At 36.1% G+C, this 17918-nt stretch overlaps 1 protein-coding gene across 1 annotated transcript in view; it reads left to right on the plus strand.

The window, feature by feature from the left end:
- SCIN (scinderin) overlaps positions 1-16459 on the plus strand; it is a 1026348-nt gene extending 1009889 nt beyond the window's left edge. The window contains exon 16 of the mRNA XM_044066756.1: positions 15665-16459. Within this exon, the coding sequence (XP_043922691.1) occupies positions 15665-15828 (164 nt within the window). The 3' untranslated portion in view covers positions 15829-16459. The remainder of the gene's footprint in view (positions 1-15664) is intronic.
- The last annotated feature ends 1459 nt before the right edge of the window (positions 16460-17918 follow it).

Raw genomic sequence — 17918 nt, forward strand, 5'->3', positions numbered from 1 at the left:
CTCCAAGGTACCATGAATTACACTGTTTGAAATCATTTAATGTATTCCCCTTATTCCTTTATTCAGCTGTTTGTTTATTTGCTTATTTACTTCTTAATTTCAGCTTGATAACCATGTAAGTGGGTGGCTGGCAGACCCTTTTTCAGTCACAACTTGAGCTCCATGGAGCAAGACACAAACAGAAAATTGGAAATAGAATAAAGTAGTATAATACTTTCTGAAAGAATGACAAACAGCTTAGCAAAGTGCATAAGTGGAATTCAAGCAAGATGACAGTTGAAAAGATATAGGAAATGTAAATGAGGTTAAGCTATAACTACAGCTTTGCAGGCAAGAAGGGCATTATTGCTCACACCTGAAATATTTGTATGTATGTACATATGTAAAATGTATAAATATAAATAAGCTGTTTAATAGTGTGGCTATGCTAAGTATAGAGGGGTCTCTCCATTTTTATTTATTTTTTTAGCTTTATGTGTAAGTAGTGTTCTTTAAACTAATGAGTGTGTATTATAGATGTCTTGCATTGTTGTGATTCATCAGCAAAATTGTCTCTCTGCAACAAAATATCACACTTGCTTTTACTTGCAATTTACACTGTTTCTCTGCAAACCTGTTACATTAAATCAAAATGACTATCTAGACATACATATGATAGTTATAAAACAGTCAAATAAATAAAACTATGACTTCACATGGCACCAGAGTGCCTACTTGCTTGTTTATTTTGTAAAATAAATGAAACTACAATTTCACATGTAATATGTGTCTGTTTACTTATTTATGTATGTATAAAGTTGTACTGGCTAGTTCTAATTTGAAACTAGACTGTCTAGTTTATAGGAATATGCATGCAATAAATGCCATTCATTTCTTGTGATGTTATGACATTTCAGTTATAATTGAAGCCCTACCTTTCAACCTTATAGTGCACTGACAAAAGCCTTGACAGAAACATTTAATTGGCTAAAGTAGTTACTAAAATCGAACATAAAAGAGTAGACAACAGTAACTTTACTCAAAAGTGTTACACAACAGCAAAATTGTACAAGCAGAAGACAGAGTCCATATGACTCGAAGATGACTAGTTACTCCCCAAGAAATATCCTCTACAACTTATCCCCCCACTGTTACTAAAGAATGGGTCCTCACTGAGCTCTTCATAGTTAAAAACAATACAGCAATGAGCCCTGGTAATATCCAGGTATGCATCCTATATAGTTTGAAAAATTACCCCTCAGGCCAGCTAGAATGCCTGTTCAGCCACAGCCTTCAGACAGGTTTTGTCCCTAGGGAATAAAGGATTGCAGCAGTCATCTCTCTACATAAAGTTTTAAGTGCATGTTTTAATTGGATTAATTGATTTGATTGTTTCAGAAATGCTTGTATATATTTGAGTTGAAAGTTGTCAGTTGCAAGGATCTGAAGAAGCGTGTCTTGGTACACGTGAAAGCGCTTATCTTTCTACATTAAATACTTTTATCCATTTATTGTGGTGGTCGGTTTCCAGTTTGTTTTCAGATCTCTCTACATAAAGGTGGACCATCAACAGACCCAGGGAACTGCAGGCCCATAAGTTGGACTAGTCTTATATACAAAGGCATGGAAAAAGTTATCATGGATCTAATAAATACATATGGAATCTTCAAACACTGAACCCATCCCAGTTTGGTTTTGTCAATGGTAGGTCACACGTACTAAACCCAGTGGACTACTTTGAGAAGGCCACTTGAGCCATGGATGATTGGCAAAAAACTGCATACTGCCTACTTCGACCTGGTAAAGGCATTCAACATACTACAACACTTAGGGGTTACAGACAAACTAAAAAATTTAGACATAAATCTGTATGCAACCCAATGGATAGTGAAATGGCTCATGGATAGGACAAATGAAGTTAGGGTGGGGGTATCCACCTCCACCAACAGGCCTGTTAGTAGTGGTGTTCCAGAGGACTCAGCATTTGGACCTCTCCTGTTTGGAATACACTTCTCTGAAGTCATAGCAAATATAGAGTCTTTGGGTGACCAGATCTGCAAGATGACTGCACATTGGGTGCAATGACTGATTCCTCCAGAGATGTAGATATCCTTAAGGAGGGTCTGAGAGCCAAGTAACTGGTGCCAGAAACATAGCCTAATACTCAATGCAAAAATGCATATGTATACCCTTTGGAAAGATGACCACAATTGCAACATTACAACCCCTGCAAATTACATTAGCCAACTAATCACACCAACCCAACACGGCTTCCGTCCAGGCCATAGTACAACCACTGCACTTCTCTCCTTCCTAGAAACAATAAATCTTGCCCAGGACTCTGGAAAAATAGTTTATACTGTTCTAGATCTGTCCAAGGCATTTGATATCATCTCCCACACCCATCACCTAAACCATCTCTCCAACCTTAATCTCGCCCAGAATACCTTATCCTGGTTCTCTGGCTACCTCTCCAATAGATCTCAAGCTGTAAAATGGGGGACAGGCACCTCAACCTTCCTTCCCACCCCCACTGGGATTCCCCAGGGATCCATACTCGGTCCAATGCTGTTTAACATCTTTATTAACAATTTCCACAAAGCCATACCCATTACCAAAACTGTACAATATGCAGACGATTCCACATTAATCTACAGTGCCACCAACCTCCCAGAGCTTCAGACACTGACCCAAGTTGCTTTCTCCACCACTGAAAATTGGATGCTTCAGAATCACCTCTCAATAAATGCCAATAAATCCAAAATACTATTATTTTCTCCCTCAAAAGCTTCCCCTCTTGATAAAAATTCATTCCAAATCATTAGCCAAAATAACTCCACTATAAAGCTTGTTCCCTTTGCCAAACTACTTGGGGTCACTATTGATGAACACCTGAAATTCGACACTCACATCCAGCAAAACATTAAGAAAACCCATATAAAACTTGGTATGCTATACAGGAACATCCAATTTCTCTCTCCTTCCACCAAACAAACACTTGCCACTACCTATCTACTCCCCTCACTAATGTATGGTGATCCTCTATTAACTAACGTATCTGCCACACTCACTTCAAAATTGGAAGTCTGTTATAATAAGATTTCTAAATTTGTCACCAAAGCCAAATACTCCTCTCATCAATGTATTGCCCTTAATTTGTTGCACTGGCTTTGAACTCTCCAACCATCTAGACTATCTTCAGATTACCACAGCCTACAAACTAATCTTTCAACCTGCTCTATGCAACATCCTTCTCCCCTGCACCCCTCAGAGAACTCTCAGATCTACTCACCAAAATCTAATCTGTGTCCGAAAACCCAATCGCCCTGCTGGTCAACTCCTGCTATCCTTTTCCTTAGCAAAAAATGGAATTATCTTCCTTCCTCTCTAAGGACCTGTGCAAACTTTGAAAACTTTAAATCTCAGTTACATTCCTACCTTTACTCTAACAGAAAATGCAACTGCATTCTCCCCACCTAGTCCTATAAGTCTTTCTCCACCTCTAAACCCCTCTCCAGCTATGATTACTAGCCTCTCTAGCTATGATCTATAGGCTACCACACACATGTACATATTGTAAATATCAAATTTGTACCATGTACCTAAGAATCTACACCTGCTCTCTAACATGAAATGTAACTGTAAATTGTACATTAATAATATTGTGTCTGTATCTAAAGATAACTTGTCCATAAAAAATACACCTGCTCTCTAGCATGAAACATAATTGTAAATTGTTTTTCTTTTCTGTTTTGTATCTGTATCTAAACGTTGTAACATGGAGTTTTTCTCCCTGGGCCTCCACTGAAAATGGGCTCTTTGAGCCCAGTGGACATCGCCGGTCATCAAACTGGAAATAAATAAAAAAATAAATTAATTAATAACACTTTCCTAAGAGAAGACCCAGTGATAAGGGACTTGAGAACTCAGGTTGACAGTAACCAGAACTTTGATCACAATGTGTCCACGGTGGTGAGAAAATAGTTCTATGTGGGGCAAGTTATTAGTTATGGCAAGGCATCCAGATCTAAAGAGATCATAGTCCCGCTATGCTTAGCCCTCATTAGACCAATAATCGAGTACACTGCACTCTTCAGCATGTACCTGACCAGGCATTTGCAACAAGTATAGTGGCCACAGAGATTCCTCATTAAAAGAATAAAGGGTATAAATAACAGGTCTTATGTGGATCACCTCAAACTCTTTTTCCTGTTCTCAGTCTCCAGCTATAGTGGAATGTAGGAAAAGGTAGGTTACTGGTTAGCAATGAACTTTTCTTTAAATAAACTATACTTTACAGGGAATGACACTGACGCATACAGTGTATTTTATATAGCATCTATCATGGATTGAGGTAGGGTAAAAAATAAAAAAGACACATTAAAATGTGTCGGATCCTCATAGGTGCACTGGTTCCAGGATTGGAAAAACTGATAGTATAGAATCTTCAAGACAAAGAAACATTCCAACAATGGGGCTAGGCCAGGTTTAGGGGGATGATGCCCCTACCCCATTGTAGAAGGAATTACTAGTCCACAAAAACTGATAGGTCAGAAAAAGAGCCATAAAGATGATAGACTGGACTGTTTAGGATAAGAAAGAAATGATGTATCATTACTATTATGCAAGATGCCCATAATTTCCAGATGCAAGAAATTCAAAAACATTAAGAGAGAAATCAGAGAAAAGGAAAATAAACAAGAAAAACTGTCAAAACCTTCTAATGCATCTTTGTGTTCATTAATACAACTGATCCATGAAAAGCATTAGATAGTCAAAAACTTTGGGCCATTTGGAAAAAGAAGTAACCAAGGAAGTGCAAAAAATGTAAAGTACAGAACCCAGATATTTTTGAAAGGCATGAAAAATAAACATGGATATGGGAAAGAAAGAGATCTGTTTTGCTGCGGTATAGGTTCATAGGTAGGTACTAGGCTATTGGCCCTAGGGCCTATACAAGCCTAGCCAAAAAGGTACCCTGGCTTTTGCCACCCAAGAAAATTATATAGGTTCATACTTATGCAAAGGAGACAACCAAAGTAATCAATACCAGAAAGCATCTCCAAAGTTATTTGAAGAGAAATACAAAGTATCCTGATATGGAAACTTTCACAAGACAAAAATAGGATCACAAAGGGATAATGTAAACCAGAAGATTAGTAAAGTGGAAGTTAAACCAATAAAAGCTAAAGTTAAGGAATACTTCCAAAGTGAAGGATTTAGTGTAGAAAGTCTAAAACAGTTTATAGTACAGCATAATGGAAAAATTAGTCCCCAAAGTACAGAAAACAAAGAGCGGGAAACATTGTGGAAGAAATATGGACATTGGAATGTATAATAACTTTAATGTGGCACAATAATTATGCAAAGGCGGAAAAAAAAATCAATACAAAAAAGTGGCACCAAAGATAGTTGCAGAGAAATACAGGCAAAGGCATCTGGATATACAAGATTTCACAATATAAAAAATAAGAAAACAAAGGGGGAAAGTAGAAAAGAGGATTACTAATGGGGAAGTTAAAGAAATAGAAACTGTAGTTATGGATCACCTGTGCAGTGAAGGAATTAATGTATAAAATCCAACAGTGGTAATGTTGCAGCATGATGGGTCACTGAGTCTAACAAATGAAGGTGAAACGGGAAGCATCTGATCACTTGCCACATGATGATTCTGTACAGCCTTCAGTAGGAAATGAGTACAAAACTTCAGCTGGAGTCGCACAGCCAGGAAAGGAGCAAGAAACATTGGCAACTCTGACACAGTCAATGTTGTGTAGCGACAGACAAGTAACAACTCGGACACAGTCAATGTTGTGTAGCGACAGACAAGTAACAACTCTGACACAGTCAATGTTGTGTAGCGATAGACAAGTGACAACTCTGACACAGTATCACACCCCAAGTTATTACAATATTTTGAAAAACTTGGATGCTCTCTAAGCGTATTAACCTGATTTTCCTCCTACCTAAATGATAGACAACAATCGGTTAGATAGCAAAACCAACAATTGGAGTATATGGAAAATAACACAGGAGTTCCACAAGGGTCCATTTTAGGACCACTACTCTTTAATATATTCATTAATGATCTTAATAAAGCCTCTCAACAAAGCATATTAATTCAATATGCAGATGATTCGACTATCATCCCATCCTCCAACAATTTTGCTAACCTCCAGAAGATCAACCAAGATGCATTGACATCCTTAGAAACCTGGCTAAATGACATTTAGTTAATGCTGAACCCCCAAAAAACTAAATTGTTACTATTTTCATCAAAACCTTCAGCTGCAGAATTCAAGATTTTTTCACATAACAATGGAGAAATAGAGCAGGTGCTATCTGCAAAACCTTTAGGAATCACTATTGATAACAAACTCTCTTTGATAAACACATTCTCAGTACAGTAAAGAAAATGCATTTCAAACTTGGCAAACTTTATTGACATAAACTCTACCTAGATAAACAAACTAAGATAAAACTAGCAAACACTGGTTATTCCATCCCTCTTGTATGGAAGCCCCGATTTTACCAACTTCCATACATCCCTCATCCCTCAGTAATAAGCTACAATCTTGCTACTACAAGACAGCAAAATTTGTCTTTAACATGCTCAACTGCTGACAGCACTGCAAAGCTATCTCAAACCTGTCCTGGCTTGAATTTCACCATTACCTCTATTATACTTAGTTAACACTTGCTCATAAGCTAATTTTCAAACCTGATATCTGTCCTGCATTCCAGTCTATCTTACACACATACACCCCAACTAGAACCCTCCTGTCTTCAGAAAGGACACTTTTAAATGTAGCTAAACCCAACAAAAGAGCAGGACAATCCCTACATTCCTACAACATTGCCAAACTATGGAATAGCTTCCCCTCATACATTACTCAACTTGACTCCCTAATAGCCTTTAAAGCTATACTAAAAACGCACAATTTAAATAATCCCAGCTGTACCTGTGAGATACAGTGTAAGCCCCCTCCTACCCTTTAACCTTGTTATATTATTTTCCTCCTCCTCTATATGACTGTTTCTCCTACCTAGGATATGTGCAATTTGCTAATGAATATGATTACATTCTTGTGATTCAAAGTATGTTATTATGTATCCATACAGTCTGATAATTATGTATTAACTATATGTCATTGCTTCCCACCCTATGCCAATGTATGTATATAGGTTCATAGGTTCAAAGGTGTGTACTAGGCTAATGGCCCTGGAGCCCAAAATGTATGGGAAGTCTATTCCATAGCATGGGCAGTGTCTGGGTTATGAACCTGTCTCTCCAGCTTGTTCTGTTGATTATGGTAATGAGGTTGAGGTCTCTGGAGCATGTGGTGCGGAGGGACTGGGATTTCTTTAGATGTAGCATTTCTAACAGATATGAGTCAGACATAGCTTTGTAAGTCAAGTGGAGATCACCTCTAAGTAGGCAATATAAGACAGAGAATAGTTGGACTTTTTTAAGTCTGTCCATGTAGGACAAATGTTTAAGGCCTGGGATCCTCTTTGTGAGGTTCTTTTGCGGCCTCTCCAGTTGTTGCAGTTGTTTAGTGAGGTACATGCCAAATGGGGCATCGTACTCAATGATTGGCCTAATGAGGGAAGAGTAGAGGGAGACAATGACATCTTTCTTCTTGGATGCAAAACCCTTAGTAATGAGATGTGCCACATGGAAGGACTTTCTAACCACAGTGGCAACGTGGTGGTCAAAAAAGTGGTTGCTGTCAACCTGTGTTCCCAGATCTTTTATAACACCTTCTGTGTTCAGCAGACTACCATCGATGTGGTAATTCATGGGAATCGAGTTTTTCCCAAAGGGGATGATGAAACATTTTTTGGCATTGAGCTTAAGGCCATGGTTCTGACACCAGTTGTTGGTCTCAGTGAGGCCTTTCTGTAGGATGTCAACATCTATTTCACTTTGTTTTTATTCTGCATAATATTTGATTACATGTGGAGCTTTTCTCCACGGGCCTCCACTGAAAATGGGTTTCTGACCCAGTAGACTTTCCTGGTTAACAAATGTCAATAAATAAATAAATAAATAATAATAAGTGTTAAAAAGGCTTCTGTTACTTTACCAGTAAACAAAATGAAAAAGGGGGCACACTGTCTCTGACTAAGAAAATAAAAGGGAATCTTCATGACTCCACAGATCTTAAACACAATGAAAATATCATATTAGACATTAATACTTCAGGCTCAAATGTTTTGTACTTATAAATGTAGCTTACAGTAAGGTCTCACTTATACAAACATGACTCTGAGAACTTTTTGATATTATCCCACTGCCTTTTTGATCTGACAATCAATGGACCAAAGCCACATATATAATACTTGACTGAGAAGTTGGTAAGTTTATAACATCAAACTTACACTGTCACGAGTTCATTTCTGACAATCATATGTTTGCAAATGACAGTCTGCAACTCAGTCGGTATGGAGCTGCTGTCTAATCTGGACTTATATCTGATTATGTAAAGGATTTCTTTTTAAGTCTTTCCAAAAAGGTTTGTACGATCTGCTGTTGAGATAGGATACTTAAACTCTAAAATGTTATTTGTACAACGCTCAAAGTTTGGTATCTAAAGGAGATGAATTAAAGAGTTTTGTTTCTGCAGAAGATTTCAGGATAGTTGCAAGAACAGATGAATTAAAGAGTTTTGTTTCTGCAGTAGATTTCAAGATAGTTGCAATAACAGAAACCTGGAATTTGTTAACTTACAGATATCAGAATTCACTAAGTATGAATGCTTGAGGAAAAACAGAAAAGGAGGTGGTTATGGGTACCCAAATCAGTCCCTTATTTTTTTTCTCTGCAAGTTAATGAATTGCTGGAATGAGCGACAGTTCAACTTCATAATACTCTACTGAACTGTCCAATCATGGTAGTACTTTGTTAATGCACACCTAACATGGACCTTAGTAGACACTGGGAGTTTTTTACTACAACCTGATAAAACATTGAATACAAATAACATAATGCTACTGGGTGACTTTATCTATCCATGTACTGATTGGAATATATTTGCAGCTAGTAAATTTTATGCTAAAGAGTTTATAAACATTATGTTGTATCACACCTTATCTCAACATTTTACTGAAAGAACTTGTGGGACAAATGCTTTGGATTTTATTGGAATGGACTTATCTAATGTAATTCATAATTTACAAATGTCTTCTCTACTCAGATCCTTGGATCATTTGAACTATTAGCCCCAGGAATGCCCAGTTCTAAATCAAAAACTTATAATTATTGATTTATTGATTATCAAGTTCTGACAAAGTCAATAAGGTCAGTTAACTGGGTGGAAAATTTGATCAGGATAATGGATATTATGACATTCTATAACATATACTGAGCAACAGTGTTGAAATGCCTATTACATATACATTTGTAATAAAAATAAAATTTCTTATAGGTGTAAAAATAAATTGCTTAAAACTATCTGAAAAAGGTATTTATGTCCATAAAATAATATACTAAGTAATGAACTAAAAATAAGTTGAATGATTGCAGTAAAACATTGATAAATATGATTAAAAGTAAGAAAATCAAATTAACAAAATAAGCAAATTCTAGTAATTTATGCTGTCTATAACATCTCTTTTAATAATACTACCCTGCATGTAATTATTATAGAAGTAAATGGTAAATTTACTTAATGATCCAAGGTAATAGCTACTTCTTTTAGAAACTATTTATCAATAATTCTGTTAATACCACAGATGTCATAAATGCAATTAAATGCCACAATATAACCAAGTACACTAAATGCCCTCATATAACTTAAAGGTATGTTAAGAGGTGCACTGAACAAAATCATAAAGGTCTGCATCAAGAGGTCCCAATAATATACCAGTGGTATTATTAGTTAAATTAAAAAATACTGTTGAATCTATAATACACCCAATGTTCAATAAGTTAATTCAGTCTGGTATTGTTTCAAATTAATTGAAAGAGTCAACTGTTACACCTGTTTATATAAATAAGGTAACAAACAGTAGGTTTGAAATTACAGACCTATTACCCTTACGTCTATTTTAAGTAAGTATTTTGAAAGATATATTACTGAAATCATAAGTTAGGATAACAACCTGGCAATAAGAGATATCTTTCAACATCCTCTTAAAGCATGGTTCTACTCTTAGTAATTTGGCAGATTGTATAATCATATTACTAAAGCTCTTGACTTAGGATTAAATACTGGTGTTGTCTGTCTTGATCTGGATGAAGACTGAACTGTGACCTTTCATCACAGTTTGTAAAGCTCTTCCAGAGTTAAAGGTTAACCAGCATTTAATCAAATGGATTATTGCATAATTGAACGGTAGGACACACAAGGTATAAAATGTGGTCCAGCAATAGTTAGATCTGGAGTACCTCAAGGATCTGTGCTTGGGACATTATTGTTTAATACATTATTTGTTACAATACCAGAAAACATTGTTTGGTTTGTAAGTACATCAGTTACTGTAAGAGTGGCTTATTTGGAAATTATGATGATTTTACTAATATTAATAATTATAAATCAGCAATTAGAATACTGGCTGAAAAAAGTGATTACTGTTCAGTATGGAAAAGCATAATAGTGTGTTCTTTGGCAAACCATTAATCAAGAAATCAATTTGTTTAACTTCATTTATCCTGAGAGAGGTTGAGCAGTACAAAGAACCAGGTATTATGGTGGAATCTAATTTCATTTTTGAAACTCATTAACAGATTATTCATTGAAGAGCATGGGGATACATGGAGATGACCCTAAGAAATGTTATAACCAAAACACAAATCATATGTTTATATTATAAAAAGTATGTGCAAGGTCAGTACTTGAATATAATAATGTGTTTTGTATCAATAATGAGACAGTTAAAGAGCTTATAACAATAGCTCACTAAAAGAATGCTGTCTCTATTAGATGTGAATCATAAGAAAAAGTAATTGAATCTTAAAAGTATTCATTGCATTATAGGTGTTGTCATGGAAAATGTATACTAGCCTACAAAATTTTCCATAATATTATTCTGTAGGAATTTTTAGACTTGGATATATATAAAGGATCTAGGACTCATAAACATCACCATTTTAAAATTTACACAGTTTTATAGAGGCAGGATTCATTATATTGGTCAAAGAATTGCACAGTTATGAAGAAAATTAATAGAGTATGTCTGGAAGGCTAGCAGCCTAGTAACATTCAAGAAACTTCTTGGTGGATGGGCTGGTGATTGGGTTAATAGTCCAGTTGTTACAGACACATTGTTCATTCCTTGACAGTCTTATGGCCTGAATACTTCACTGTTTGCATGAACTTATGAACATCTACTTTATCAGATAAACCTAGGACTCATCACATTACATTATGGATGTATCCAGAGAGGTTATTAGCACAACTTTGTTTTAAATAAGGTCAACAGCAAAATGCAGCTCCAGGAAGTACAGTTGCACTCCCTTGAACTGGTAAAGTAGTTGATAATGTCCTTCTCAGTCATGTTTTGACAAAATGATTCAGAAGCAGGATTTGGTGAACTACTCTTTGCCTGAGTTCCCTTTGGTCAGGTATAACAGTGATGGCCTTCTGTTTACATTACAGATAGGAGACACTGTTCCATAAAATGACAAATCTCATCTTTCCATAATTAGATTTTTTTGTCTTAATGTTCATAAATTTGCTAAAGGAGCACATGGGCATCTGTTGCAAGGCTAATACTAATATTTGAAAGGAATATCCACAGACTAGATAAATTTACATGTCACATTTAAAGGAACATCTGCAGCGTATAAAATAATTCTTATAGAAACACAACTCGTCTATAATATACCAATCCAAAATTTACACTAAGTATTCGTCTGAGATTCTAATGTCGAAATCTATGTAGTTACATGCAACAAGTCAGTTTACTGATGAGTTTATAAGATTATGCATTTATTTATTTATTTGCATTTATTACATTTGATAACTGGGTACATGAGTTGGTCTTCAAACTCTTTTCATCCATGACCAGGGCCCATAAAGTAACAATTGTAGTAAAAGTGGAAAACAGAACAATGGAACAAATAGCAAGATGTTCATGAACTCCTAAGATGATAAACAAAGGTGAATTAAATCAAGTTGAAATACATATACAGATATGTAGACATTCATATTCTCAAAATTTGGTATAAAATGACATTGCAACTTAGGCTATGTAAATAATACATTAAACCATTTTGGAAATTATGTTTACAGTATGTACATGTAGGAAACTATTTTGCATCATATGATAGCAGATGGAGAGAGAATGGTAAAAATCTTATTTACACATTATACCAAGATGTGAACAGAGATTTAGGAAAGGCTTTATTTACTCTTGATTATATGCTTAGATGAACATTTTTCCTTTGTAAGAAGAACATGATACTTCTTTAAACAAGCTCTCTTTCAATATATTTTTGTAACTGCCTAGTGTACGGTCTTGTCTGTTTTAGATAGTAGATGATTCCATACTACTGGGGCTAATTTAGAAAAGGCTATTTCACCAGTAATGTTTTTTAATCTAGATCCAAATAGGGATATGGTATTATCGGCATTATCTCTTAGGGATTAGCCTTGCTGTAGTTTGGACCTCGGTGGTAGGCAGTGTCCTTGATTAAAGTTTTTGAAAGTTAAATAGGAAAAAACAAAGTGACCCTTTTACTGACTGGTAGACATTTCCAGTATTCCAGTAAGTGCATCAGTAAGTTCTTTGGTCACTAAGGGCAACAAATCTGATGTTAGTAGTTATTAAAGGATGTCTGTATTCATGCTTGCGTATTAATTCATTTTTGGCTGATGCTTTATGGGTTGTTGGAGCTAGCAGATATGAGAGTTTATAGCAGAGTTTAAGTTGGGAACGGGTTGATTGATATTCAAGTTGTTAATGTGTTTGGTGAAGGAAAGTGAAGTGTCTAGGGTAAGTTCTAGATACTTTTGTTCCAAGACTAGGGGAAGAAGGCTGCAATTTAAATCAGCTATGCACAAGTGGGGATTTTTGGAAGCTATTTTCATCTTTACTAAGTTTTGAAAGAGGAACTGCTTTCTGTATAATGTAAAACTTAATAAAACATTGTAATCATACCTCTCAACTGTCCAGATTTTTGCAGAATGTCCAAATTTTTGCCTCATACTTTTAATCTGTTGCTCATAAAATTATTGTTTAATCGCAAATTGTTGAGGACCAGCGTCCGAAAATAATATCAGACATTTGAGTCTCAGACTTCATATCCTTAAGAGAATTCATGCTAATACAAAACCTGTTAGTCTATCAACTTTCTAAGCTTGTAAGAGCAATATTTAAAAAATGTCCCTATTTATGGGCCTTGCCACCCCATTATTTGTGGCTTTGTCCAGATTTCTTACTCTAACAGGTTGAGAGGTATGATTGTAATGCCAATATAAGCTTTGCTACTTTGCATTACCCAATAAAATCTAAAGTATATTCACTTGGCCTGTAGGCTATTGTTTCATTTACTAGTTCTGCAGTGTTGTTATTCAGATCCACTTCTTCCTCATCTAGCATTATAAACTTTGCTGTCACAAAATGGATTAATGGCATTTGACTGAATGCCCATTTGGCTGGATCCTACAGTATTGAATCTAAATGGTTGGAAGCCCACTCATTTAAACCCCCATTTGGTTGAAAGTCCACTTAGTCAAATGTGGGGTAGTTACAGATTGTTGTGTAGGACAAAATGGAAAATATGTACTTGGTGACAGGCATTGACTGTATATAATCACTGCTTCTGATGTGGTTTCTGCTTTTGTGCCAGCAATGATCCTTGTGTGTGATGTATCTTTTACTCTGTGGTTGTGTGACCGGGTAGTTAGTAGATTTAAGTAACATGATGTGCTGTCAGGCCTCATATGTGAGTAGAAGTGGTATTGTCCCCTATAAAATAAAAAAAACTATGAAAATATTCTCTTAAGTTCATAGGTAGGTTCATGGATTAGTGCTAAGCTAACTGCCCTTGCGAGCCATTTTAAGCCTAGCCAGTTATCCCTTCTGAGACTCAAATGCTGCACCTTGTGTTTGTAAAGCAAACACTTTAACCATTAGGCTACCCTCCCAACCCCGGTGATTTCAGCCATTTGATCAGAAGCTACATGGGGAAAACAAACTTTATCTGATCCACACAAAATAGACATGCCTCACTGAACTGTTTTTCTAACACATCTGCTTTTAGCTCATTTGAATAAAGTATCTTCCCCATGCTCTGTCAGAAAACAGACAACTGGCAGGTATCTTCTGTCCCCCCAAGATGAAAGGTAAAATAGCACAGCTACTGAATCTTTTCAATAACAGCTGGCCTGCATTGCTTTGCTTTCATTTCAGAAGCCATGTTAAGATAAGTCTTCTCAGCTGTCTACCTCTATCTGTACTTACTGTTACCCAGCTACCCCCATGCTTTGTCAAGGAAGATAATCTGTTTTTTACTCTCAGAAAAGGAAGCATAAAAGAAGAAATATCTGTATTTTGGTCTCAAATTATGCGACTGCATCTTTACAAATACAGACATCATTACTGTATATTTAAAGCTAATTATTTCTTTTGAAAGCAATTCTAATAGATGCTGCATCTATTTATTGACTTGCATGAGTCATCTTAGTACCAGATGAAGGTGACATTGCCCTAACCCCATTTGCAGAAATAATGTATTCATTATTCCTAACTAGAACTAGGGATCAGTTACTTTTAAAGGGAATTCAGGGTTTATTTCTAGAAAGTCTTAACCAGTGGGTTTGAATTGGTTTAAGATACAAGTAATACTCATGCAAACTCACATTCAAAATATATATTTGTCATTACACTGGTATCACTTTTCCATTTATTGTATGCCTAATGTTTATACAGTTTGTATATGTAAATTATAAAGGTGAGCTATCATATTTTAACTGTTATAACCATTTTATAAAGAACAACTCAGCAGAAATAACAGGCAACTAGATGTTACTTGCCATGAAATTGATCCATCACATTTGGTTGAATGCTTATTTGCCAGAATCCAAAATCACTGAAGACAGCCATAGCTCTCAACCGATCTGAGACAAATCTCAACAGAATCAGGGACAAATACTCAAATAATCAGGGACAATCAGGGACATATTTTAAATATTTGTACTATTACCTTGAAACATTTCCAAAATAAGAGAATGTGGATTAATATAGATTTTCTGACGTAAAATGTCTATAACTCTGAATTACTATCATTATTTATATGGGCAATTCACCACCCTTTCTTCAGCAGTCACCAGTTTTAAGAGGGATTAAGAGGGACAGACCTAACATCGGAGTCTAAATCAGGGACATCCCTGAAGATGAGGAACAGTTGAGAGGTCTGATTAGCCAGCCCATTTGTTTGAATGTTCATTTAGTAAAATGTTGGACAGTTATACATAGTTCCCTAACAGAGAAGAAGAAGAATATGTAGAAATATATAAATACATTTTCCTTGGTGATCTGTATCACCTGTACGTAATCATTGCTGTTGCTGTTTCTGTTTTTGTACTTGCAGCGATTCACTGTGTGTGTAATGTTTGTGGTTTTGCAGTTGTACAGTTATTATATTTAGGAAGGGAGTGTAAGATTATTTTTTACAAGCAAGAATTCTTTATAAAACCATATTTTTTGTTTCATTAACTTTGTTTTATACTTCTAGCAAAACGTTACATTGAAACTGATCCTGCTGGAAGAGATAAACGAACTCCAGTTATCATTGTTAAACAGGGCTTTGAGCCTCCAACATTCACAGGCTGGTTTCTAGGTTGGGATCCAAAGAAGTGGTCTATGGACTACATACAGAAAGCAATGTCATCTCTCTGATAGCAGCACAGAAAACATTGAAACAGTCATATCAATGATTTTGTACGTCTGTTGTGGTGAAATTATGAAGATGCCAAAAAAAGGATTTCCCTGTTGCCTGCTTTTGTACTATATTTCTGCAAGATATATATCTGATCTGTCGATAATTCAAGTATTATGATATTAATATATTGTGCACACGTTTACAGCAAATGAAAAAAATATGTTACTTATAAAATACATTGTTACTGACAACCTGACTTTTATATCAAAATGCTTACCCAAATGTTTTCATATATTCTAACATAAAGTATAATATCTGGACAAATGTGTGATGTGCTTACTTAATAATTTAACGTAGTTTCCTACTGTATGCTTTAACATGACTGATGTTTCTTCGCCTACAGTCAGTCATCTGATACTGACACCACCAACACAATGCATGATAATGAATAAACTCAACAGCTCCACAGAACTTTTTGCTTCCACTAACAACAGCCTCAAAATGTGTGAGATAATTTACAACAAATGTGATCACTGTGCATTACAGCTGATAAATGTGGAAAAAAAGAAGTTATGTCTTACCATAACGTTCCATCTGTGTTGTTGATCTTCGTTCATTCATTACTGATGGGTTATCGGTTCCGTCCTCGGAACCAAGCCGGCCAATATCAAGCTCACATCAGCCTAAAACTGTCGAGCCAAGGTCCTACCCAGAATGCTCTGCTCCCTGTTACCTCAGATCAAGTTTGAAAGTTGACAAACAAAAGTAGAGGCTACCTCTGGTCATAACAGACCTACAATAAAGGAGCATATGAGATCAACCAGGAACCTCCTGAGGGGGACGGAGGGTGAGAAGTAATGAATGAATGAAGATCAACAATACAGATGGAACATTATGGTAAGACATAACTTCTTTATCTGATGTTGTTAATCTTTGCTCATTCCTTACTGATGGGACAGAGTCCCCAGCTACCTGTATCACTAGGTAGCCCTCATGGAAGGACATTCCTGAGCACCATGGAGCCAAATAAAGCTCTACCTCTGGAGGCCAAATCCAATTTATAATAAAGAATAAACGTATGAGGTTTGGCCCAAGTTGCAGCTGAGCAAATATCATTGAGGGAAGCCTTAGCATGGAAAGCTGCTGAAGTTGCCATAGACCTCGTAGAATGTGCTTTCACTCTGTGAGGCAAGGTGACATTGCTTTTGTTGTAGATAAGGTAATACAATTTCTCAACCATGAAGCCAATGTAACTTTTGAGACAGGATGACCTCGTCTTGGTCCAGAAAATGCCAGGAATAGTTGGTTTGATTTACGGGTAGATATTGTTCTGTCCAGATAACATTGTATTTGCCTATGAACATCCAAGGAGTGCAGGCAATACTTTCCCTTGTTAGAGTGGTTAGGAAAGAATACTGGAAGGTCAATAGATTGGTTGATAGACCGCTTTGACACCACTTTTGGTAAAAAGGAAGAATTAGTTTTCAGTGATACCCTATCCTTATGAAATATAAGATAGGGAGGTTTGATGCATAAAGCTTGAATTTCTGACAAGCGTCTGGCCGATGTGATTTCAATCAGAAACAAAGTTTTCTACGAGAGATATTTTACATCACATGAAGATACAGGTTCAAAGGGGGGAACTGTTAGAGCTTGCAGAACCAAGACCAAATCCCAAAGTTGTATTGGTTCTCTAAAGGGAGGTTTTAAGTGGAGAACCCCCATCAAGAAAGTTTTACAGAGTCTATGTGACATAAGCAAAGAATCCTGAAAACCAATGTGGAAATTTGAAATGGCATATAAATGCACACAAATAGCAGAGGCAGACACCCCAGAGTGGAAAAGAGGTGATAAGTAATCCAAAACCACCAAAACTGGGGCTGATAAGGGGTCTAATTGTTTATTCACTGCCCATAGAGAAAACCTTTTCCATTTATTGAGATAGATTAGTCTGGTGGACGATTTATGAGATGCAATAAGAATATTGCACACGGGGGATGAGAGGTTTTCCTGCCTGGCAATCATTGGAAGTGGAGAAACCAAGCTGTCAGTTTCAGGGTTGTTAGATTGGGGTGAGTCAGACCTTTCCAGATGGAAGATCAACATT

This window comes from Protopterus annectens, chromosome 3.part1 (assembly GCF_019279795.1).
Source record: "Protopterus annectens isolate FY-2018-M chromosome 3.part1, PAN1.0, whole genome shotgun sequence".
NCBI classification, from domain to species: domain Eukaryota; kingdom Metazoa; phylum Chordata; order Ceratodontiformes; family Protopteridae; genus Protopterus; species Protopterus annectens.